The sequence below is a fragment of the Cervus elaphus genome, chromosome 20 (genome assembly GCF_910594005.1).
Source record: "Cervus elaphus chromosome 20, mCerEla1.1, whole genome shotgun sequence".
Classification (NCBI taxonomy): Eukaryota; Metazoa; Chordata; class Mammalia; order Artiodactyla; family Cervidae; genus Cervus; species Cervus elaphus.
This window is the reverse complement of record NC_057834.1, coordinates 43,184,845-43,208,420: the sequence shown is the minus strand read 5'-3', so window position 1 is coordinate 43,208,420 and position 23,576 is coordinate 43,184,845. Positions and strand designations below refer to the sequence as shown.

The following is a 23,576-nucleotide window of genomic DNA, read 5'->3' as shown; positions in this document are numbered from 1 at the left end:
CCCCGCCTCTAAATATGTACCATTTTCAGTTAGTAATTAGGGCATGCAAGGACAAACTTAAAAAAAATTTTTTCTCCCTTTATCCTTGCGACCCTAATCAGAACTAGGCTGCCCCCTTGCGGTCTCTTCAATGTCAAAACTTTAATCAGCCCACAGTCCCTGAGCCCCGTCCCCTTCTCTCCACGGTGCTCTCAACACTGCAAGGGGAGTTCCCTGGTTGCTTAGTGGTTAGAACTCCGAGCTTTCCCTGCTGTTGCCCGGGTTGGGGAACTGAGATCCTGCAAGCCTCCCGGGGGTGCAGCAAAGGGGAAAAAAAAAAAAAAAAACAAAAACTGCAAGGGGCGGTGAATAGTAAACTCCGGACTTTGCCACCCTCCCTTCTTCAAATCTTCTCCAGAGGACCAATGAAGAAACTAAAGCTAAACAAAGGCATAATCTAGGAAATCACAGACCTACCCGCCTCCCCATTCCTTGTGCTAAGTAAAATGGAAGTAAGGGCACAGGGCCTGAGGAACCCGGGTAGAAGTCAGGAACAACCCGGCTGGGTTTTGACCTCTAGATTGATGGCGGGCTGGCATCTGAGCTGGTAACGTGCGCGGCGGGTTATGTAAGCAAAGGGCTGGAGGAGCCGCCCCAGCGGGAGCCGGGGAGAGGACGCGGTGTTCTCGGCAGCAGTCCCCACCCTCTTCACCCAAGAGGGCAGGAGGCACCCAACTTGTAGGATAAGGAGGAGGGGAAAGTGAAACAGAGACCCGGGAGTCACGAGGGCTGGGCCGCGGAGGGGGGAGGAGGAGGATACACAGGGGCACACGTCCGTGTTCTCACACACGTTGCAGACGCAAGTCGCTGACGGGTTCCACGTGCTGCACTTGTGAGCGGAGGCGCTGAAGGAGGGGGCACAGGGGTCGGTTACCAAGGGAGAACCAAGAGTCCCACACGGCAAGACTCACACCTCAGGCCACACTACTAGTCTGCACACTCCAGCCGCGCGGCTTCACGCACCACCATCCTATTTAAGGCCACGGGCTCCGCCCTTTTTCTCCCCTCCCTTCTTTTCCTCCCTTTTTCCATCCTCCTCCTTTTCTCATCACCGGGTCCTCCTTGCTAGCCGCATGTAGGGGCGGAGCACAGAATGCTTACCATCCAACCAATCGTCCCCTGACAGCCGCTTTATTGGCCGAACCCCTGTATGCTGTAGCAAATGGGATGTGAACTTCAGTAACGAGAGTCACGTGTCACCGGCTACACAACCAATGAGGCTGCGAGGTCTGTGTAAGCAGGGGGAAGGCACGTGCGGAGCTGCACGTGTCCCGGAGGGGGAAGGGGCGGGACCCAGTGGGAGGGAGCCGGAGGTGGGTAGCCGAGACTCCAGAGTCTGAGTAGGAGCTGCAGACAGCCTGGGCTGAGCCGACTGACACAGGTGAGGAGATTCAGACGCCAGGGAGCTATCCGCGCGGGAGGATCAGACCCGGTGGGAGTGGGCTTAGGGACTCGTTGCAGATAATGGTATTGCAAGGATTCGCATCACGTGGCAGGTGCGACTGGGAATTGTCCGGCGCAGAGATGGCGATCAGAAAGGTTGGGAAGAGGCGGGAGTTTCCTACAGGGTCCCTAGGTGGGTTCAAGTGCAGCAGATTTCCGGCTTGCTGGTGTAGTGAGCTCAGGTAGAGAGGCTCGCTACGGGGCCAGGATGAGACCAGAAAGGCGAACCGGAGAAAGGGGTCATATCATGTCATTTACTCTGAAATGAGGAAGAACGAACAGTCTGTGTCAGGCTAAGAGCTGCTCTGCAGCGGGCACAAAGGCAATCCAGGTTCTTAATGGAGTGGGGGAGGCGGGGAAGATGACTTTTTCTATTGTGCCCGAGCCAGGATTAATACTGGGAAGGGAGAGAAGAGATGTTACTGTCGTATACAGTACACCCCAGTTTCTCAGTCCATTTCCCAATCCTCAGATTCTGGTTTCAGACCCCCTCGCTTTGCTCTTCAGTTGCAGGTCCTGATCTTTGGGTACTCCGGGAGCTGCTCTCCAGACCCTGCTTCTGAACCTATGGATTCTCCGTCTAGCGTTTCTTCCTATTCTTCCTACTCTCTTTCTTCCTCTTTTTCCACCTCCCCAGTGAACAGTGACTTTGGCTCCCCCTCCGATAGTGAGGGGGAGGACAAGTGGGCTCATGGCCCCAAGCCAGACACTGTTGAGCAGAAGGAAGGTTCTCGGCCCAGCCCTGGTCCTATCCGCTGCAGGCAACGACCCAAGGTTTCCAGTAACCAACATGTAGCATCTCACTTGGAACAGCGGGGCTTGGCTGCTTCTATGTCAGGATCTGGGGTCAAAAGATCAAGAGATGGTGAATTGGAGACCTGTATAAACATCCAGGGTTGTACCACAGAAGGAGACCTGCTCTTTGCTCAGAAGGTAAGAGAAAGCTGGGAAAGTGAGACGGGACCAGAATGGCTTAGTATTCATTTGGTTGATAAGGACCCCACAAGGAGCGTATTGGCTCCCAGGTTGGATGGAAAAATAAGCACTGTTGTGGGCAGTTCTTGGTCTTCTCATACCATTTGTCCTGTTTTCCTACAGTGTAAAGAGCTCCAAGGATTCATACCCCCTCTCACAGACCTACTGAAGGGGCTGAAGATGGGTCGATTTGAGAGAGGTAATTATCTAATTAGTTGCATTCATTTGAGCTAGGTTCATATCTGTCTCTGTCTCTCTCCAGATATGTTTTAAATGTGTATTTCTCTTAAGTCTTTGGGGCCTAGATTATTCCCGTTCTCTCCTGTGACAATTTCCTTAGGTGAATCGATTTTAACTCCCTTCTGTCTTTCCTTTTGCTGACTAAATTCTTGAATCTCAATCTTTTGTCTCACCTTCTCTCTCCTAACCCCAGGATTGAGCACTTTCCAGCAGAGTGTGGCAATGGACAGGATCCAGCGTATCTTAGGAGTTTTGAAGAAGCCACAGATGGGGTAAGTCCCCTTTGCTTCTTTTCTCTTCTTCATAAAGTGCTATTTCCAATCCTGTTCTGTTGCTTTTTTCACACCTAATGGCCTTTTATTTTTTACTTTCCCTCACAGAGAGCGTTATCTAGGAACTTTGTTACAGGTGGAAGGAATGTTAAAGACTTGGTTTCCTCATATAGCTGCCCAGAAGTCATCATTGGGTAGCAGCAGGCACCAGCTGACCAAGGTGAGAACTTATTATCTGAGGAAAACTTATTTTCCTGAGGAAAAGTTGGGGAAATAACCAAAGGAATGAAGTGTACATACAGAAAGGGGCTCCCTCTCCCATTTTCTTCTGGGTCTTTTCATCTTTTCAATAAGTTTCTTTTCAAGGAAGAGAATGCCTAGATTCCTTCATAGTCTGATTTCTAGATGTTGTTTGTTTCCATTTTGTTTGGGTCATTTCTAAGAACTCTATGGAGTTTAACCCCATACTGCATCTTGTAGCTTATCTTTCTGTATAGATACAGAAGACTTTTTACCTGGCCAAATGAATCATGCAAGAAGATTCCACAGCTTGTCTGTGAAAATCTTTTCTCCTTTGCTGCCCCTAAACCGCTTTTCCTCCCCTTTTTACTCTTACCCAAGGATCCTTGTATCCCTCTAGAAGCATAGGTTTTGAGGAATGGTTGCAGTTCTTAAGGAACTCAACATAGAAAATTAGACCTTAAAATACAGAAATTGGAAAATGATGATTCCAATTAAAAACTTTAGAAAGACGTTCTAAAACAAATTTGTTTATAAAGAGTGAAAATTTGTGAGACTGTTTTATTTTGTATACGTCTGAATTGTTGTTTGGTTGCTAAGTCATGTCTGGACTGTAGCCGGCCAAGCTCCTCTGTCCATGGGTTTCCCAGGCAAGAATAGTAGATTTGGTTGCCATTTCCTTCTCTAGGGCATCTTCCCAACCCAGGGATCAAACCTGCATCTCCTGCATTGGCAGGTGGATTCTCTACCACTGAGCCACCAGGGAATCCCTCATATGTCTTAATAGCCAATGCTATATAGTGTGTGGTATATATAGCAGGCCTTTAAGAATTTGGTTACTAAAACATTTACTTAATCATGGCCCGGCAGGAAATTATCTATTGCATAAAGCAAGGTATGTTAGCATTACAGAGTTCCCAAGGAAAAACCAAGGTTTAAACAGCCAGGTGGAATTAATCTGAAAGCTTTCTCACATAATTTTTTCTCTTTTCTTCCCCCTCCCTAGTATTTTCCAAGCCACCACAGTTATCCAGCTGCTTCCTCTCCTGCACCTTCCATGGAAAAGATGGACCAGACACAGCTAGGACAGCTAATACTAAAACCAAAGCAGCCTTGGCACCTCACCGAATGGCCAGCTCTGAACCTCACTTGGATCCACACTACTCCAATTTGCAATCCCCCTCTCAGTTCCCCAGGTACCATCTCCTTTAGCCATGGTCCTTTAGGCACTGGAACCAGCATTGGTGTCGTCCTTTTCCTCCAGCATGGAGTACAGCCCTTGACTCACTCAGCCCCAATCACTCCAGTTCCATCTACGACAGCATCTCCTGTCATCCCTGGTAATCATCAGAAACTATCTGCAGAGGGGCCTCATTATCACAATTTGCCAGTAACTCTGCCATCAAATTGTAGCTGTGCCCCTTCCCCTCCTGGTCTACCCACCCTGACCAGAGAAATGACCACAGGACACCTGGAACAGATGAGAAGCCATCCTCTAGTTGCTCCTGCTGTCCATCCTCTCAACCCCTAATCCAGGACCTGAGACTGTAGTTTCTAATTTGTGTAAATATATGTCTCTATTTTTTTTTTTTTTACTTTTAATGTGTGCATTCGTGTTGAAGAAAGAGAAATCCTTTATGATTAAATAAATTTTATACTTAAAGAGTTTACTCACTGGGGGAAATGGAAACTTTTTGCCTCAAATACCAGTGTTTCTCCTCTGACCTGCAGAAAAGAAAGGGGAGGGAAATGTTTGTGAACGCAAGCTCCCCCAAATTAGAGGTCTGGATGGGACAATATACGTCCTGTGGGAGAGGAAAAGGGACTCTCTGCTGCTAAATTCCTAGGAAACGCCCTTGGGACAGTTAGGGGTTCAAAACTGGGTCTGTTTTTCCGTTCAGGCTCAGAGACTAGTACCTTTGCCTTTGTGTCTCTCATGCTTGTAACCTTCCAGCTGGTCCAGACTAGCAGGTTCTGCCACTCAGGGCTAGCTCTTTGCTTCCCTGGGAACTGTTGATTCTTGTGGATAAATGCATAATGTAAACTACTGCTGCCAGAGAAGGGACACCAAAGCCAGAACAGCCACTGTGGTCGCTAGTTTTGAAGAGGAAGGGATGCCTTAGAACTGTCAGAATGGTAAGTCCTCTCAGACGCTGGGCCTCATCATTATTCAAAAAGCTTCAGCTGCTAAACGTATGTTACCCAGTGTCATCAGACCACAGAAGTGAAGTCTGTGAATTTACCTACTTCTCCACTTTTCCATGTATTGTTCTTTCTCCTCTATCCCAGTTTCCATCACAACCATGGCCTCTCCCAGCCTCGGCGATGTATCAGACAACCTTGTCATTTTACTTATATTGCATATGGGCTGCGTAGCATATGTCTCATAGCTAATTGTACATCTTTCACCTGTTTCTCAACTCTTCAGTTCTCAGTAGATTATTGTCTCCTTTTATTTCAGACAACATGCTCTCTCTTCTAAGGCAAACTGCTCCAGTTGTGCTTTTGATTACCTTTCACCTCTGGAATTTTTGCTGAATCACTTGTCCCTTCTTTACTTTGTAACTTCCAGTTGTTATTGATTTATTTATTCTTTCTTCCTCCTGTGAGTATGATCAGGTACCCTCTTCTTGAAAATATCTCTTGACTCTAATTTCCCGCTTTCACTTTCTCATCTTTTTTCTGTAATTCTTTTTATTTATGTATATATTTATTTAGCTGCACCAGGTCTTATTTGTGGCACATGGGATCTTCATTGCACAGGCTTAGTTGCCCCACAGCCTGTGGGATCTTAGTTCTCCAACCAGGGATGGAATCTGTGGCCCCTGCATTGAAAAGTGGATTCTTAGCCACTGGACCATGGAGGAAGTCCCTTTTCTTTAATTCTTCACAGAGGAATCTAATCATACTCTTTCTGACTCCTACCTAAGACATAATCCTTAAATCTTACAGCCTAGCATCCACGTCATCACTCTACTGCACCTTCTTAGTCACTAATGATCTTACAGAATTTGAGTATCATAAAGTAGTTTCCACCCAATCAATAGGTCCAGGGGCTTTACAAAGGCCAGGGACTCAGTGCTCTCAGTATCATTTGACACTCTTGGTAATACCTACTGAAACTCTTTTCCCTTGGATCCCATGTCAGCACACTATGCTAATTCTCCTCTTACCTATCTGGCAACAACTTCTATATCTTGCAATAGCCTCACTTCTGCCCACTCCAGAGTATGGGTGTTCCCTTAGGCTCAATCCTTGGCTCCTTAACTATATTCTTTCACTTCAAGCTTTCATCTTCTTCATGGCTCTAATTATTACCTCAACTTAGAAGACTTCTGAAGCTTCCTCTCCAGTCTCAATCTTTCCCATGAGATGACATACTGAACGTATACATTTCTGCTGGACAGTTTCATTTACACATTACTAATACTTAAAACCTAGTAAACATTTCATCATTTTAGAGCCAAGAGGGTGACATGAGAGCGTGATTAGTCGATTCAGTTGTGTCCTAATCTTTGCGACTCCATGGACTGTAGCCCTCCAGGCTCCTCTACCCATGGGATTCTCCAGGCAAGAATACTGGAGTGGGTTCCCATTTCTTCCTCCAGAGGATCTTCACAACCCGGGGACCAACCTGGGTCTGCTGCATTGGCAGGCAGATTCTTTACCTCTGAGCCATCAGAGAAGCCCCAAGAGGGTACCATTTGTAATTAATTCAACTCCATTTTATAGATGAGGACACTTAGGTAGCTTGTGGAAGACAACAATGTGTCTTACAGGACTCTTGTTTTCCAGTCTGATGCCTTTTCTAGTGTTGACCAATCAAATTAGCATTCTTCCTGTTCTGCCTTTTTACAGCCTCTTTTTCTTCTGTTAATGCTACCTACAGTACCATCATTTTTCTAGATAACTAAGTTTAAAATTTGGTGCTATTCAGTTAATTACACAGAATTTTTCTGTGGAGTTATAGTTCAGCCCTGTTCAGTAGCCCTGTGCTACTTGTAGCCATCATGCTGAACTCTGTGATACTGCTACATCAAGACCACATGGAACCTTTGATTCTTACCTTAGGTTTTTCCCAATGAAAATAATGCTCTTTTGTCTAAAGTCTATTTAACATATCCATTCTGTTCAGTTTTTTGCATGAGACCCAACTTGTTTATTGAAATGGAGTCCTGGAATTTCTTAGTTACTTCTCAGAACATAATTTTGCATAAGGTAGTTTCATTCTTCATTAAAAGTGGCATAAAGAGTAAGAGGTGGTTAGAAATAATCAAAATTAGTCTCTTGCTTTTATCCCCTTCCTTCCTAAAGTCAGATTGATCTTGCTTTCTTTGAGACATGGTATACATTCAAGTTAAAGAATATAGACTTCATTATTCTGCTTCATATAGTGGTCAAAGGCCAACTTTGGGGACCATTTGTCTGCTTGTGGTTCACCTGATTTGTCTGCGTACTGCAGGTTGGGAACTGTTACCATTTTATAAAAAAGAAAAAAAAAAAAAAAAATTTGGTGCTATTTAGGGGACTTCCCTGGTGGTCTAGAGGCTAAGACTCTGTGCTCCCAATGCAGGGGGCCAGGGTTCAATCCCTGGTCAGGGAACTTGATCCCACATGCTGCAGCTAAGGCTGGGAACAGCCAAATAAATAAATAAAATAAATAAATATTTAAAAAAAAAAAATTTGGTGCTATTTAGTCATCAAATCCTTTTTACTCTATATTTGGGATGGCTCTTAAATCTGTTTCTTCCTTTCCATTCCATCACCACCTCTTTGGTTTAAATCTTGACTATAGTAATAGCTTCTCTTACCTCTAATCCCTTCTCACTTATAAACAGGTTAATTTTCCAGAAACAATGCTTTGCATGTCATTTCCTATTCAATGGCTTTCTGATATTTTGAGAAGAAAGTCCAAAACATTTAGTCAAGGTCTCTGTTTCTCTCTCTGCTACCATGCATGATCCCTCTGTTCCAGGCTGTTTTGTTGTTGCTTGCTCCCAGAAACTGTAAGCCTTTTTGCCTCTAAACTCTTTGTTCATGCCACTCAGCTTGCCCAGCCTTTCCGCCCTCTTTTAACTAAGTCCTCCCAATTGTTTGCCCTATTAAACACAATCTATATGCTTAGGCTTTGGCCCTTTACTCCATCAAATGAAAGGAGGTATATAAACTGCCTAGTACAAGGTTTGGTATCTAATACCCTGATATAAGGTTCTCAAAAATGCTACTTTTCCTCTTCCTTTCTTTCAAAATATTTTTCCATGTTATCCCTTTTGATTCCCATGACAAATTTTGTGTGATTGCAGGCACATATTAGTTCAATTTTTACAGATGAGGGAACAGACTGAGAGTTTGAGTAAGTGGTCAGCAAAGCAAGGTGTATGCTTTGTGGGCCATACATCTTGCTGCAACTACCCAACTCTGTCATTGTAGCCCAAACAGTCATATCTAATATATAAACAAACGGCAGAACTGTGTTCCAATAACTTTTTTTTTAAATTTATTTATTTTTGGCTGGCTGGGTCTTCATTTATGTGAGCAGGCTTTCTCTAGCTGAGGCAAGTAGGAGTTACTCTTCATTGCAGTATACAGCCTTCTCGTTGCAGTGGCTTCTCTTGTTGGGGACACGGGCTCTAAGTGCTCAGGCTCAGTAGTTGTGGCGCATGGCCTTAGTTACTCCAAGGCATGTGGAATCTTCCCAGACCAGGGATTGAACCCATGTCCCCTACATTGGCAGGCAGATTCTTAACCAGTTGACCACCAGCGAAGTCCCAATAAAGTTTATTTACAAAAACAAGAATGGGGCTGGATTTGACCTGTAGGCAGTACTTTGCAGACTACTGGTTTAAGTGACTTGTTCAAGGTCATATGCCTGATGAGTATCAGAATTTTGATAGAATCCAGATTACCTGACTTCCAATCCAATGTTTTTCTACTACATTATGCTGCTGGCATATATATTTTGCTATATAATTTATTTTGCATTCATCATACACTACCTTGTCATACTATTTATCTTTTTGGACACTTACTATGTTTTGGTAGTTCAAGAGGCAGTGGAGGAATTTCCCTGGTGGTATAGTGGATAAGAATCTGCCTGCCAAAAAAAAAAAAGAATCTGCCTGCCAATGCAAGGGACAAGGGTTCGATCCCTGGTTAGGGAAGATTCCATATGCTGCAGAGCAATTGAGCCTGCCTGCCACAAATACTGAAGCCTGAACACTCTAGGGCCAGAACGCGACAACTAATGAGCCCTTGTGCCGCAACTACTAAAGCTCATGCTCCTAGAGCCTGTGCTCTGCATCAGGGGAGGCCACCGCAATGAGAAGCCCAAGCACCACAATGAAGAGTAACCCCTGCTCCCTCAACTAGAGAAAACCTACATGCAGGAACAAAGACAGCGCAATCAAGAATGTGAATGTGATGTGAAAGTCGCTCAGTCGTCTCCAACTCATGGAATTCTCTAGGCCAGAATACTGGAGTGGATAGCCTTTCCCTTCTACAGGGGATCTTCCCAACCCAGGAATGGAACTGAGGTCTCCTGGATGACAGGTGGATTCTTTACCAACTGAGCTATCAGGGAAGACAACCAAAAATAATAAGAATAAATAAGATGTAGTAGAATGACACAAAGTAGGCATTCCATAAAAGTTTGTTGATAAGCATAATCATGTCTCAGACTAACTCTATTTTGGTTACTTTGAACCTGGCTTACTTCAAGGCAGGCTTCAGTTTTTGTGTGAGTCCTGTTAGCATAACTGATGAGGATACATCTGTCTGTGTGTATGTTCCTGTGTGTTTCAGGGGAGTTACCCAAAGAACGGTATTGCACAAGTACCTGGTTGACATGCTTTCTGCTTCTGAGCCTTTCCCTACTGTTTTCCAGTAGCTATTTCCAGTAGATCTGAACTTATATGAATACCCATAAAACAAGATATATGTAGACATATGAATAAAAGGAAAGCTGGTTCTACAATGAGGAAAAAGTTTAAAAAAAAGTTATTTCTTCTAAGTCTCACTAGGAAACAAATGGGATAGAAGCTGGCATAAAAGAGTCTTTGATTCTAAATCCTGTAGATGACTTTTCCGATTCTTTAGTGATTCCACTTTATTTAGTGAAATGTCTAGGGAGATGGTGATATAGGAAACTGATAGTATGTTATTTCATTTCTTGCCCTCAGTTTTTTGGGTGTAAAGCTGTTTTCCATCCGGAGTTCGCTACGTTGTGTCCTATTCTTTTGTGACCACCCCCCACCCCCACGGACTGTAGGTAGTAGCGCGCCAGGCTCCTCCGTCCATGGGATTTCCCAGTAAAGGATTCTGGAATGGGTTGCCATTTCCTTCTCCAGAGGATCTTCCCCACCCAGGGGATAGAATTCAGGTCTCCTGCATTGGCAGGTGAATTCTTTACCTCTGAGCCACCATGGAAGCCCTTTCCACCCTGAGAGCAGCTCTCAAAGAATCTGTGTCCTTTATGAAAAGAGGAACCATGCTCAGGAAGCTTCGCCTATTTCTCTCATTTTCCGTCCGGAAAAAGAAATAGATTAAATATCTATTTAGGGTTTAATAGGATTACAGCAGAGATTGGCACAACATTTTTAATCAACTTTACTTCAACTGGAAGGGGAAAAAAAGATTTAATAGGATTAAAGTGTGCAGAATCGGGCTGACCTCAGAGGCCAAAGGATCGTGACTCCGCGAGAAAGCGAGGAATCTGTTTTGGGACAATTTCAGGCAACAAGTTCTTTGCTTTGCCAGCTGTCGAGTGCTGACCCAGGGGTTGGCAGTGGCTGACGGAACCGAAAAACCCCCTACTCCTGCCAGAAGGTTGTCATGGTTTCTACGTAGCGTCTCTTCCTTTTCAGCTTCGTTGTCCCCGTGCGATGACGCACTTCCGCTTCCTGTTGGGGCGGGCTCCCAGTTGGCTGGGTGCTAAGGGGTGAGGGGCTCCTGCTGGGAGGTGAAAATAAGGCGGGTGTGGCGGGAGGGAGAGATTCCGCGCGGTTGCCCCCTTTCCTAAGCACAGAGAGGCTGTGCCCAGTTCCCGCCCCAGACCATCCTGGGAACTTTTGCGGTAATTAGGAGGGGGAGGGGGCGCCCTCGGCGCGTCCCGGTTCTTCCGTGCCCGGCCAAATAAACCTCCGTGGGTATACCCTGCTACTGTCTCGTTTCTTCCCTATGGCAGGGTTTGTATTGGCAAAGTGAGCGGGGGAATCTTGATAACGAGTCACGTGTACCTTCCAGGACATGAGGTAACACGTGTCCCAGACTTCTTTTCTGAGCCCGTTGCATTTCCAGACCCTAAATAAGCCACGCGGTTCTGTATTCTATTGTGTTTCTCTTTCTCAGCTGGTCTCTATACTTTACTTCCCCTTTCTCCATCGTACTTTAGGTCCTGCAGATTGAAGACTTAAATCCAAGGTCATGGCAAAACATCTGAAGTTCATTGCCAGGACTGTGATGGTACAAGAAGGGAACGTGGAAGGTGCATACAGGACTCTGAACAGGTAACTGGTTGGGGACCAGAATCAAGACTAGGCCAACCAACTCTCTTGAGAAGTGTGGTGGTTATTCTGTCCCTCCCTCTGTCATTTGCTGTTGACCAGTGCTCAGTCGTGCCTGACTCTTTGCGACCGCATGGACTGCAGCGTGCCAGGCTTCCCTGTCCTTCACTGTCTCCTGGAATTTGCTCAAACTCATGTCCATTGACTCGGTGATGCCATCCAACCATTTCATTCTCTGTCACCCCCTTCTCCTCCTACCCTCAGTCTTCCCATCATAAGTGGGAAGACTGATGAGTGAGTCTTCCCAGTGAGTCTGCTCTTCACCTCAGGTGGCCAAAGTGTTGGAGCTTCAGCTTCAGCATTGGTCCTTTCAATGAATATTCAGGGTTGATTTCCTTTAGGATTGACTGGTTTGATCTCCTTGCTGTCCAAGGGACACTCAAGAGTCTTCTCCAGTAGAATTCAAAAGCATCAATTCTTCAACGCTCAATCTTTATGGCCCAATTCTCACATCCTTACATGACTACTGGAAAAACCATAGCTTTGACTATATGGACCTTCGATGGCAGAGTGAGGTTGTTTCTAACCAGTGCCAGCCCAGGTGTTCACAGTCTTGGAACTTCTCAGTCCCTCAGTTTATTGTCTTTAAAAATGAAGTTCTTCCCCAATCCGAACAGTGTGAGGCATATTCATCCACAATCATTCCTTTGATGATGAACCTGAATTCTATCCAAGACTTTAGGAAAGAGCCCAAAGGGAAAACCGAGTTATAAAATTGCTAGTGAGCAGGAATATAGTACATGATACATGGAAAGCTGAGTGAGAGATTGGTGTGGGACAAGGCTAATGGAAAAGGTGAACTCAGATTTGGGATCTTAAAGGAGCAAGCAAGTGATGGAAAAGTGAAACAGGTTCAGAAGATAGGTTACAACATAAGCAAAAACATGGAAATAAACTGGCTGAAGTGGAGGAGCTGTATTGAAAGGTTTTGAATGCTAGGCTGATCCCTAATAAAATTATGTTTTCTAAAGAAAATAGTTCATTAATCTTCTCTTATCACCAGTTTTAAGGATTTTGACTTTCATTTATCATTTTCTCTCCCCAATGAAGCAGAGTTTGGAGAAACAAATGCTTGTTGAATTGAATTATATGAAAGAGATAATACATGAGCTGATCTTCTGCCTTAAGGCCACTAAGGTGGTTGCTTTATTAAAGAAGTAAGAGAAGCCTGGGAAGATTAAGTTATATTCCTTGGGTTACAATTATTGAATGGTTGAAAGGAGTATAAAACACACACATTTTTCTAGTGCAGTATTCTTTGCTCCACATTATAGATTACTTACTAGCTTCTGTGGAAATGGGGAGACCTATGGCAGTCATTCTCCAGTTAAGAATCCTTATATGATTAGGTTTAAATGTAGGTGGGGTTCTTGGGGACTAAGTAGATAAATGAAAGAGAACCTACTTCTTAGCGAAGCAGAGAGTTCTAAGTGTGGAGGGCTGGAGGGCAGAAGACCATAGTAGGTGAGAACAAAGATGCTATCAGAAGCTGTGTGATTGAGAAGCAGTTGCAGGCTCAAGATGATTTGTATGTCTTTTAAAAGAGGCAGCCTCTTTACCTTTATGGTGTCTGTATGTGCCAGTCATATCCTTGCGAAGAAGCTATTCCCGCTGTACTTTCACTGAAGATGAAAGGATAACAGGGCAAGTAAGATAACCCTATTTCATGTTTCTCTATAACTGCTCTTTCTAGACTCTTCTATTTCAGACCTTTAAGTGGCATGTCTGTGGGAGGGTTGAGATGTCTAATGATCTCTGCCCTTACACTGGAAGCACTAAGTGAATATCTTTACAGAGTCTGTAGCTAATTAGCTAGTGAGATGAAATGATGCATTTGGGGAAGGAAAGTCTTCCAGATTACCTCACCCTTTTTCTGACCTCTCCCTGTAAGTTTTTTTCTGTATGGTTTATTTTGGTGAATTTAGATAGGCTTTGTTGTTGTTGCTCAGTCAGTAAACCGTGTCTCTCTCTTTGCAACTCCATGGACTGTAACACACCAGGCTTCCCTGTCCTTCACTATATCCTGGAGTTTGCTCAGATTCTTAATCCATTGAGTCAGTGATGCTATCTAACCATCTTATCCTCTGCTGCCCTCTTCTTCTTTTGTCTTCAAGTCTTTCCTAGTATCAGGGTCTTTTCCAGTGGGTCAGTTCTTCATGTCAGGTAACCAAGGTATTGGAGCTTCAGCATCATTCCTTCCAGTGAATAGTTAGGGTTGATTTCCTTTAGAATTGACTGGTTTGATCTACTTGTTTTCCAAAGGACTCTCAAGAGTCTTCTCCAGCACCACAGTTCAAAAACATTGATTCTTCAGCACTCTGTCTTCTTTGTCCATTTCTCACATTTGTACATGACCACTGGAAAAACCATAGCTTTGACTAGTTGGACTTTTGTTGGCAAAGTGATGTCTTTGCTTTTTAATACCTGTCTAGGTTTGTCATAGCTTTCCTTCCAAGGGGTAGGCATCTTAATTTCATGGCTGCAGTCACCATCCACAATGATTTTGGAGCCCAGGAAAATAAAATCTGTCACTGCTTCCATATTTTTCCTCTTCTGTTTGCCATGAAGTGATGGGACCAGATGCCACGATCTTAGATTTTTGAATGTTGAGTTTTAAGCCAATTTTTTCAGTCCCCTCTTTCACCTTCATCAAGAGGCTCTTTAGTTCTTCTTCACTTTCTCCCATTAGAGTCATGTCATCTGCATATCTGAGGTTGCTGATATTTCTCCTGGCAATCTTGATTTCAGCTTGTGTTTATCTAGCCTGGCATTTTGTGTGATGTACTCTGCATATAAGTTAAATAAACAGGGTGACAGTATACAGCCTTGTTGTACTCCTTTCCCAATTTTGAACCAGCCAGTTGTTCCATGTAAGGCTCTAACTGTTGCTTCTTGACTCCAAGTACAGGTTTCTCACAAGACAGGTAAGGTGGTCAGGTATTCCCATCTCTTTCAGAATTTTCCACAGTTCATTATGATCAACACAAAGGGTTTAGCATACATAGTCAATGAAGCAGAAGTAGATGCTTTTCTGGAATTCCTTTAGTTTCTCTATGATCCAGCAAATGTTGGCAGTTTGATCTCTGGTTCCTTTGCCTCTTCAAAGCTCCGCTTGTATATCTGGAAGTTCTTGATTCATGTACTGCTGAAGCCTAGCTTGAAGGATTTTGAGCATTACCTTGCTAGCATGTGAAATTGTACAGTAGGTTGAACATTCTTTGGCATTGGCCTTCTTTGGGATTGGAATGAAAACTGACCTTTTCCAGTCCTGTGACCACTACTGCCTTTTCCAAATTTGCTGACATTTGAGTGCAGCACTTTAACAGCATCACCTTTTAGGATTTTAAATAGCTCAGCTGGAATTCTATCACCTCCACTAGCTTTGTTTGTAGTAATGCTTCCTAACGCCCTCCTGGAGGAGGAAATGGCAACCCACTCCAGTATTCTCGTCCTTTAGCTGCCTTTTCTGTATGTCTCGCTTAAATTCTGGCTTCTCCTTATTTCTCTCATATTTTTGATAATAAGTTGCATGCTCTGCAGTTTAATTACAGCAGTAGGTATGACAGCAAATGAGAAGAAAGGAAGGTGGTTAAAGCTTTAGCATGTTTAGAGCACAAATATAGTCTTACAAAGGAAACAGCCTATGTGTCTACCCAGTGAGATCGCCACGGAACGCTTGTTATATAACCAAGAGCCCTCACTGGTGCCCTAAGATGAAGATATGGAGAGCGGGGCTTGCTAGGAAGCCCTGCACGATTGGCTGGCCCCCAAGTAAGGAAAGTCAAGTCCTCTGGAAGTGTGCCCAGTTGACCCCTTTTATTCCTGGTAGGAGAGCTTCTGGGCCCATTGAGTCGTCCTGTGTACACGCTGGTCCTGACAGGCTGGCTACAGTAACGTGTGTCTACCGCCCTCAAATTCCCCTAGCTCGGGCAGCTTAGCTCCTTTTACATAATCTGTTGAATCTCACTGAAACTGGCAGCTGACTGTCCTGCAGTGTTACGTTGCCAGGCACCCAAACTCCAGGCTGATCTATTTACTGTGGGCCTCTTGGTCTGCTAGTCCTTCAACTACCTGTGGACAGAAGCATCATTACTTCTGTTTACTTCATGAGTTCTACACAGCTCTTCCTATATCCTTGTTTATTAGAAATTAGTAGATGCCTCTACTGTAGGGATTCTGGAACTTTTGAGGATAATCTGTGCTATTTTCAGGATAACTAGAAAGTGCAGGGTGAGGAAGGAAATCCTCACCTGGCACCTTGGAACTTATTTGGTATGTGTTTTGGAAATAGAACCATCCAAGGAATACCATTTAGCAACCCCATCATTACGTTAGGGGGCACCGATCTTTTCATCCTTTTCCCCCTTCCTCTACTGTTATATTCCTTTGATACTTTTTTCTTGTTCTTCTTTTCTGCCTGACCACACAGGCATTTACTTGATAAGATGATCACTTTTGTCTGTTTCAGAACCCTTTCGAAACTCCAGTAGGCTACCTGAGTATGTTTCTAAACTCTTCCTTTTGCATTTCTCTTTCATAGTACTTTTAAACTGTTTTTGTCATTCCAATAGGCTCCTCTTCCTAGGTGAAGTCATACCTAGGGTCTCTGTTCTTTTCATGTGAAAGTGTAGTGTTACTCAGTTAGTCATGTCTCTTTGCAACCCCATGGACTGCAGCCCACCAGGCTCCTCTGTCCATGAAATTTCCCAGGCAAGAATACTGGAGTGGGTTGCTATTTCCTTCTCCAGAGTATCTTCCCACACCAGGGACTGAACCCACATCTCTGCATTGATGAGTGGATTTTTATCACTGAGCCACCAGAGAAGCCCAAACAAAGCCTGCTGCTGCTGCTAAGTTGCTTCAGTTGTGTCCGACTCTGTGCGATCCCATGGATGGCAGCCCACCAGGCTCCCCCGTCCCTGGGATTCTCCAGGCAAGAGTACTGGAGTGGGGTGCCATTGCCTTCTCCGAAACAAAGCCTAGACAGAAATAAATACTTAGTTGTTTGGATCAATGTCTTTCCCTTAGTGTGCCATGTCTTCTTGGCTTGCATCTTTTTACTCTAATTAAGGAGTCTGGCTCAGCTTTTTCCTCTCTTATTTTCTTTTTGCCTGTGGGCACCATAGTAATTTGTCTTTTGAACCTCAGTGGTTTTTACTGGAGAAGCAGAGTGCTGTTATAAAGCACGGCACGAAAGACCTGAATTCTACTTTTAGCTCCATTTCATGATCTTGGGCGGGTCAGCCTCACTGAACTTCAGTTTTCTAACCTGTAAAGAGATGCTGGGGACTTCCCTGGTGGTCCAGTGGTAAGATCTCGAACGTGGCACAGTGCAGCCAAGAAAAAAAGATGATGTTACCTGCTTAATCAGTTTCATAGAATTATGATTAGGATCATGGATGTGAAAATGCTATCTAAACTCTAACGTGCCATTTTAGTAAAGGTAATGTTGTGGCCTTCTGAGCTAATACTCCCAAGAACTGTGTCTGTTATAAAGTAACTTAATCTCTTGAGCTGTGGACATTCCTCAGTCACCTAGAGCAGTGGTCCCCAACCTGTTTGGCCCCAGGGGCCAGTTTCGTGGAAAATTTTTCCACAGTCTGGGGTGGGGGGATGGGCCAGGTGGTAATTCAAGCAATGAGGAGTAGCAGATGAAGCTTTGCCTGCTCATCCACTGCTCATCTGCTGTGTGGCCCGGTTCCTAACAGGCTTTGGACTGGACCAGGGGTTGAGGACCCCTGACCTAGAGGATTCATTTTTGTCATACATTTACTGATATTTGCTCTTTGCCAAGTATTATATTAAATGCAAAAGTGAAAGATTTAATCTGTAACCTTAGAAAGCACACAACCCAGTAAGGGAGATTTTAAAAATTAAAAAACCAAACATATCCAAATACACTGTCTGATCAGTGTTTTAACAGTGTGCTGTGGCATTGGTTCTCCCTGGACCATCAGCTGCGACATCACCTGGGAGCTTGTTAGAAATGCAAATTCTTGGGCCCCACCTTAGTCCTGTATGAAGTCAAAAAGTGGAGGTGACACAGCAATCTGCGGGTGTTTTTAATTTTTAAAAATTATATATTTTTGGCTGCACTGGGTGTTGCTGCATGTGGGCTTTCTCTAGTTGCTGCAAGTGAGGGCCACTCCCTGGGTGCGGTGCACAGCTTCTCATTGTGGTGACTTATGTTGTTGCAGAGCATGGGCTCTAGGACTTGCAGGCTTCAGTAGCTGTGGCTCACAGACTGAGTTTCCCTGATTGCCGGACCAGGGATCGAACCCATGTCCCATGCATTGGCATGCAGATTCTTAACCACTGGACCACCAGGAAAGTCCCAACAATCTGTGTTTTAACAAGTTTTCTAGGTGGCTATTGCATGAGTCTAAACTTTAGCTTGAGAACCACTGTGCTTTGGGAACAGAGGGAAGGCATGATTAATTTCTCCTGGATCAATTTACAAATGTTACCCATTGGTTTGGGCCTTTGAAGAATAAGTAGCATTTTATACAACAGAAAAAGAAAGGAAATGGGCTTTCCTGGTGGTCCAGTGGTTAGGTGTCTGCCTTGCAATGCAGGGAACACAGATTTGATCCCTGATCTGGGAGGATCCCACATGCCTTGGGGCAGCTGAGTCTGTGCACAACCGTTGAGCCCACATGCCGCAACTACTGAAGCCTGCGAGCCCTGGAGCATGTGCTCGACAAGAAGAGGAGCCACTGCAATGAGAAACCCGCACGCTACGGTTAGAGAGTGGCCCCTGCTTTCCACAACTAGAGAAAGCCTGAGCACAGCAACGGAGACCCAGCACAGCCATAAACAAATAATTTTTTTAAAAGTTTTTTTTAAAAGGAATCATTCTAAAGAGCATCGTGAACAAATGTAAAAAATAGATATGTAATGTGTTTGGAGTAAACACATAGTTCAGTGTGACTAGACAGGCTTTTTAGGGCAAGTTATTAAAGATAAAGCTAGAGAGAGGGAGGATGAAGCTCAATTATTTAGGGCTTTGAGCTTAGACTAGTGGTTCCCAAATTTATGTGCACTTTGCAATTGCTAGGGGAACTTAACAAACCCTGCTCATGTCCCTTCTTACTTGTAATTTAGTTGGCCTGGAGAGGCTTAGGGTTTGGAATTTTTAAAAGATCCCCAGGTGATTCTAATGTACAAACAAGTGGGAACCACTGGGTTAGACTATTTTGTTTACTGGGAACAATTTTTCTTTTTTTAACATCAGAGTGACATGCTCTGATTTATGTTTTAGGACAGTAATTGGTGTAGGGAAAGAGAATGGAAATAGGGCAACCTGTTTATCCTTCACAATTCAAATGAAGTATCCTTTAGGAAGCTTTCATAACCACCTTATCCTCAAGTCCTCTCCTGTGGGCGTCTATAACCATATTTCCCTTATCTTTGCATCTATCACACTCTATTGTAACTTTTTTGTCTTTACTAGACCATGAGGGTAGGAAACCATGTCAAAGTTTGTTTTCTATCCTCAGCATTTAATGCAGTGTCTGGTATAGAGTTGATATTTTATAAATACTTGTTGATTAAGTGACCAGTTAGGTGATTATTTCAGTACAGGTATAAGATAAGGATCAAATTAGAGCTGTAACCATAGGAAAAGAGAGAAGGGAGAGCTCTAAGAACTATTTCAGGTTATAGAATTTATAAGATACTGTAAATGTGGGTGTAGGAAGAAAAGAAGTCCTAGTCTAGGAACATGAGATTTTAGCTTGAGTAACTGATGATGCCATTAACAGAGAGTATAGAGGAGGAAGAATGAATTTTAGTTGGAGATAATAAGTTTGTTTTTTTGTGAGGTTTAAGGCAATTGGAAGCATCAGCCTAGCTTTTAAGACTGCAACTAAAGATAACAATTTAAGAGTCAGCAGTGTCTGGGTCAGTTCTCAAGTGTGGCTCTACATTAGAATTACCTGTGGGGTCTTTTAAAATATACCTAGTATATAACCCCACTGTAGACCAATTAAATCAGAGTCTCTGAGGAATGGGACCGAGGCATGAATACTTTTTAAAGGCTCTTAAGCCTCCAACTAATAAAAAAAATAAAAAATAAAGGGGGCATACAAAAAAAAAAGAAAAAAAAAATAAAGGCTCTTAAGGAGATGATTCTGTTGTGCATCAGGGTTGAGGCCCATGTTATAGTTTAAGGGAATCATGTAGAACCAAAACGGAGGGAATTTACAGTCAGAATCTGGAGCAATACCAACATTTAAGGGTAAGTGGAGGAAGAAAGACAGCATTGGAGACCCTCTGTGGGCAAAGGTATTGAGTCTTTGGTGCCCTCCTTTTCTACTGTACAACTTCAGTGTTGGATCCACTTCTGGGCATGACTGTATTTTCAATAGAACCCGAATTATCTGCTCCTTCCACCTCTGGGAGTTTGAGGCAGTTCCCTTGCCTCCCATCTCCCTGCCATTAAAACCTAGACAAACTAAAAAAAAAAAGAAAAAAAACCTAGACAAACTGAACTTACAAATCAGCAGGAGTCTAAAAGATCCCAAAGGACGGTGGCGCCCATGTCTATTCACATTTGTAATGTACCCAAAGCTCAGATCTTTTCAAGCTCATGTTCAATCTATTATTGTTACCTTGGGCTTCTGGTATAACGTAGCAGCAATACACAGGGTTTCCCACTGAGCAGAAGGAGCAGGTAGTTTCTCTTATTTTTATTTCCTGCTTCTGTCTCCCCTCTAATTTTGTGCTTAGTTGTTCAGTCATGTCTGACTCTATGTGACCCCATGGACTACAGCCCGCAGGCTCCTCTATCCATGGGAATTCTCCAGGCAAGAATACTGGAGTGGTTTGCCATGCCCTCCTCCAGGGGATATTCCCAAACCAGGGATCGAACCAAGGTCTCCTGCATTGCAGGTGGATTCTTCACCGACTTAGCCATCTCCAATTGTGTTTCTGACTGACTTTTTATGTGTAATGAAAGGAAAGGGTAGGCAGGAATGGGGTCATGTAAACAATGCAAGATTGGAGGGCAGTAGCAGCAGGTGCCTCCAGACTTCTCAGGACCAGATGATGATGGGTTAAGAGGGAGGGACAAATTGCAGATTGAAGCCAGAGCACTCAGGAGCCTCAGGATGAGGTAAGTTATAGAATAAGCCCCTGTGTCTTCTTGGCTCAGTGAGAAGGAAGAGGTGATTTTGAGGTATGCATGTTATGAATCCAGCAAGAGAAACTGTTGAAGTAGTTAGGTGGACAGGAAAAAACACAAACTGAGCTAAATTAAGATGAATGAAACACAGTTTCTGCCTTCAGGGATTTTCAGTCTAAGGAGAGAGACACCTGTATAAATAACAGAATGGCAAAATGAAATAATCTCTAAATAGGTGTACAACAAAACAAATGATCTTCTCTCTAAGATGAGAGAGGTTTGTGGAGAGATGGTATCTGGATTTGGTATCAGAAAGATGTGGAAGGGAATTCCCTGGTGGACCAGGGGTTTGATCCCACGCCTCCACTGCAGGGCACACGGGTTCAATCCCTAACTGGGGAACTAAGATCCCATATGCCATGTGGTGTGGCCAAAACAAATACATAAATAAAAATTAAAAAAAAAAAAAAAGATGTGGAAAATCTTGAAGGTTGGCAGTTTGGAGCTGTGGATGGCATTCTAGGCTGAGGAAGCAGCCTTGAGTAAAGACCTGGTATTTTTTTTTTTAAAAGCTGCTACAAACACTTTAAAAAAAAGACTTGGTATTAATGTGTGTTCAGGGAGTAGTCAGATGTGTGGTTGGAGCATGTGGTACATAGGAAAAACATGATTGAGGCTCTTATTTTGATGCTCCTATCTGTATCACTGGTGTGATAAGGGCCTCTTCTTTCCCTGTATGAAGTAGGCCCAGAGATTTCCCAAATGTACATAATTAAGCTGCATCAGCTCTTAAACACAGCAGAGGTGGAACTACATTCTCCTCTTAAGGACCAGGTAGGAATCACCTCTAGTTATTTTTTTCCTACTGCAAATGACTTAGCCCATTTGAAGATTCTGAAATGGGTGAGACCATTGGTTGAGACGCCCTGCCACTGCCATATCTCTCAGATGTCTTGTGGTAGGAAATAAAAATGGTTGAGAACATGATAATGATGGTAAACTCCCCAAGAACAAGGACTGTATAATTAATTGCCTTTTTATTTCTCCACATATTACTGTTTGGGGCCTGGCCTGTATATGTAGGCAGTGAATGCTATATTGTCACCATTGCACACTATCATTTTTACAGATACCAATCGTTTGGTCAGTTGACTTCTGATCATTGTGAAACTGGAAAAGAATAACAATAAGCCTAAGCCTCTAACTTCATTGTCTGTCTTTATACAGAATCCTTACCATGGATGGGCTCATTGAGGACATAAAGCGACGGCGGTATTACGAGAAGCCTTGCCGTCGGCGACAGAGGGAAAGCTATGAAACCTGCCGGCGGATCTACAACATGGAAATGGCTCGCAAGATCAACTTCTTGATGCGAAAGAATCGGGCAGATCCATGGCAGGGCTGCTGAGGCCTGTGGACAGGAGGCCCAGTATGAAAACCCTTATCCAGTTGTCTGCACGTCTTTTCTTCCCTTAATCCCATTTACCTTTCTTAAAATAAACTCAATCACATATATGCAAGAAGCAATTCCACTAGTCAGCAGTGGATACTCTCTTTTATTAAGTCAAAAGACAAACTGAGTCAAAAAGTAGTCTAGGGATAGAATGTTGGTTGCCAAGGGCTGGTTTGACAGGAGGGGCATGGGAAATTATTGTTTAATGAGTATGAGTTTCAGTTTGGGAAGATGAAAAGGTCTGGAGATGGATGATGGTGGAACTTGCACAGCAATGGGAATGTACTTAATGCCATGGAATTGTACACTTAAATGATCAATTATGGTAAATTTTATGTTTTGTATATTTTACTGTAATTTTTTAAAAGGCAGTCTGAGGTGGGAAATTTTTCTCAAATGTAGTAGAGTATATCTCCCATGTTCTAACTAATTTTTATGAAACTCAAAGCAAGATCTTACGATTGGAAAAGGATCTGTTCCTCTTTACTGAACTACCTTCCAGCTGTCGGCAGGCAGTTCAATAAAGGAAGAGGAAGCATATGTGTGTGTGGAGTAAGTCCCACCTCCGAAACACCCATCACCCAGAGTGGTAGAGAGCTGAAACCCTTCCTCAGGAGAATCTTAAAGACAGTCTAACATTTACCCCTGTTTGGTCTTTTCTTTAGTTTTCCTAAAGGAAGCTAATGAAGGGTTGGTAGAAATGAAAGCAGTAGATGGATGGTAGGAAAGAGGGAATGGGGGAGTGTTAAGAGAAAGCCAGAAAAACCTACAGCGGTGGTTCTCAAAATGTGATCTTCAGATTAGCAGCATCACCTGAAAAACAGCTTGAAATGGAAGTTTTAGACCTACTTTAGACCTTCTGAATTGGAAATTGAGGTTGGAGCCCAGCAGTCTATTTTAACAAGCCCTGCAGGTGATTCTGATGCCTGATAACATTTGAGAATCATTGCCCTATAGTACTCAAAGGAGATTCCAGGTGGAGTTCTGACTACCACCCCTCCCTCTCCTCAGCAGGCACTTCCAGGTGAGAGCTGGGGCGTCTGACCACTATGGGAAGACCAGCTGCGATGCTTCCTCTCCTGTTGTGTTTTCTCTGACCTTGGTCCCCTGACAGTCATGCCTGCTAGTACAAAGAGAGTTAGTGCCAACCCCTGTAGAATGCAAAGGGTAGTCACCTCTCCTGACCCTGACTGGAGCCCTCTCAGCATTAAAAAGTTAAGAGCAGACTG

General features: G+C 43.8%; 2 protein-coding genes across 10 annotated transcripts; both read left to right on the top strand.

Moving 5' to 3' along the window:
* Nucleotides 1-876: 876 nt before the first annotated feature.
* Nucleotides 877-4,867, top strand: CIART (circadian associated repressor of transcription). 4 transcript variants are annotated; one of them, XM_043876486.1, is made up of 6 exons: nt 877-1,266; nt 1,990-2,415; nt 2,581-2,656; nt 2,891-2,969; nt 3,078-3,189; nt 4,216-4,867. In XM_043876486.1, exons 2-6 carry the CDS (start codon nt 2,050-2,052, stop codon nt 4,738-4,740), a joined length of 1,158 nt encoding a protein of 385 aa, XP_043732421.1. In that variant the 5' UTR covers nt 877-1,266; nt 1,990-2,049; the 3' UTR covers nt 4,741-4,867. The 4 variants fall into 4 exon arrangements, with proteins under 4 accessions (XP_043732421.1, XP_043732420.1, XP_043732422.1 ...); XM_043876485.1 differs by lacking the exon at nt 877-1,266 and adding an exon at nt 1,309-1,420; XM_043876487.1 differs by lacking the exon at nt 877-1,266 and adding an exon at nt 1,434-1,615.
* A 341-nt stretch (nt 4,868-5,208) lies between these two features.
* Nucleotides 5,209-22,421, top strand: MRPS21 (mitochondrial ribosomal protein S21). Of its 6 annotated transcripts, none has more exons than XM_043877773.1 (4): nt 11,127-11,145; nt 11,392-11,458; nt 11,599-11,713; nt 22,122-22,421. In XM_043877773.1, the coding sequence occupies exons 3-4, from the start codon at nt 11,631-11,633 to the stop codon at nt 22,300-22,302; spliced, it is 264 nt and encodes an 87-aa protein (XP_043733708.1). In that variant the 5' UTR covers nt 11,127-11,145; nt 11,392-11,458; nt 11,599-11,630; the 3' UTR covers nt 22,303-22,421. The 6 variants fall into 6 exon arrangements, with proteins under 6 accessions (XP_043733710.1, XP_043733706.1, XP_043733711.1 ...); XM_043877774.1 differs by lacking the exon at nt 11,127-11,145 and adding an exon at nt 11,262-11,280; XM_043877775.1 differs by lacking the exons at nt 11,127-11,145; nt 11,392-11,458 and adding an exon at nt 5,209-5,345.
* The last annotated feature ends 1,155 nt before the right edge of the window (nt 22,422-23,576 follow it).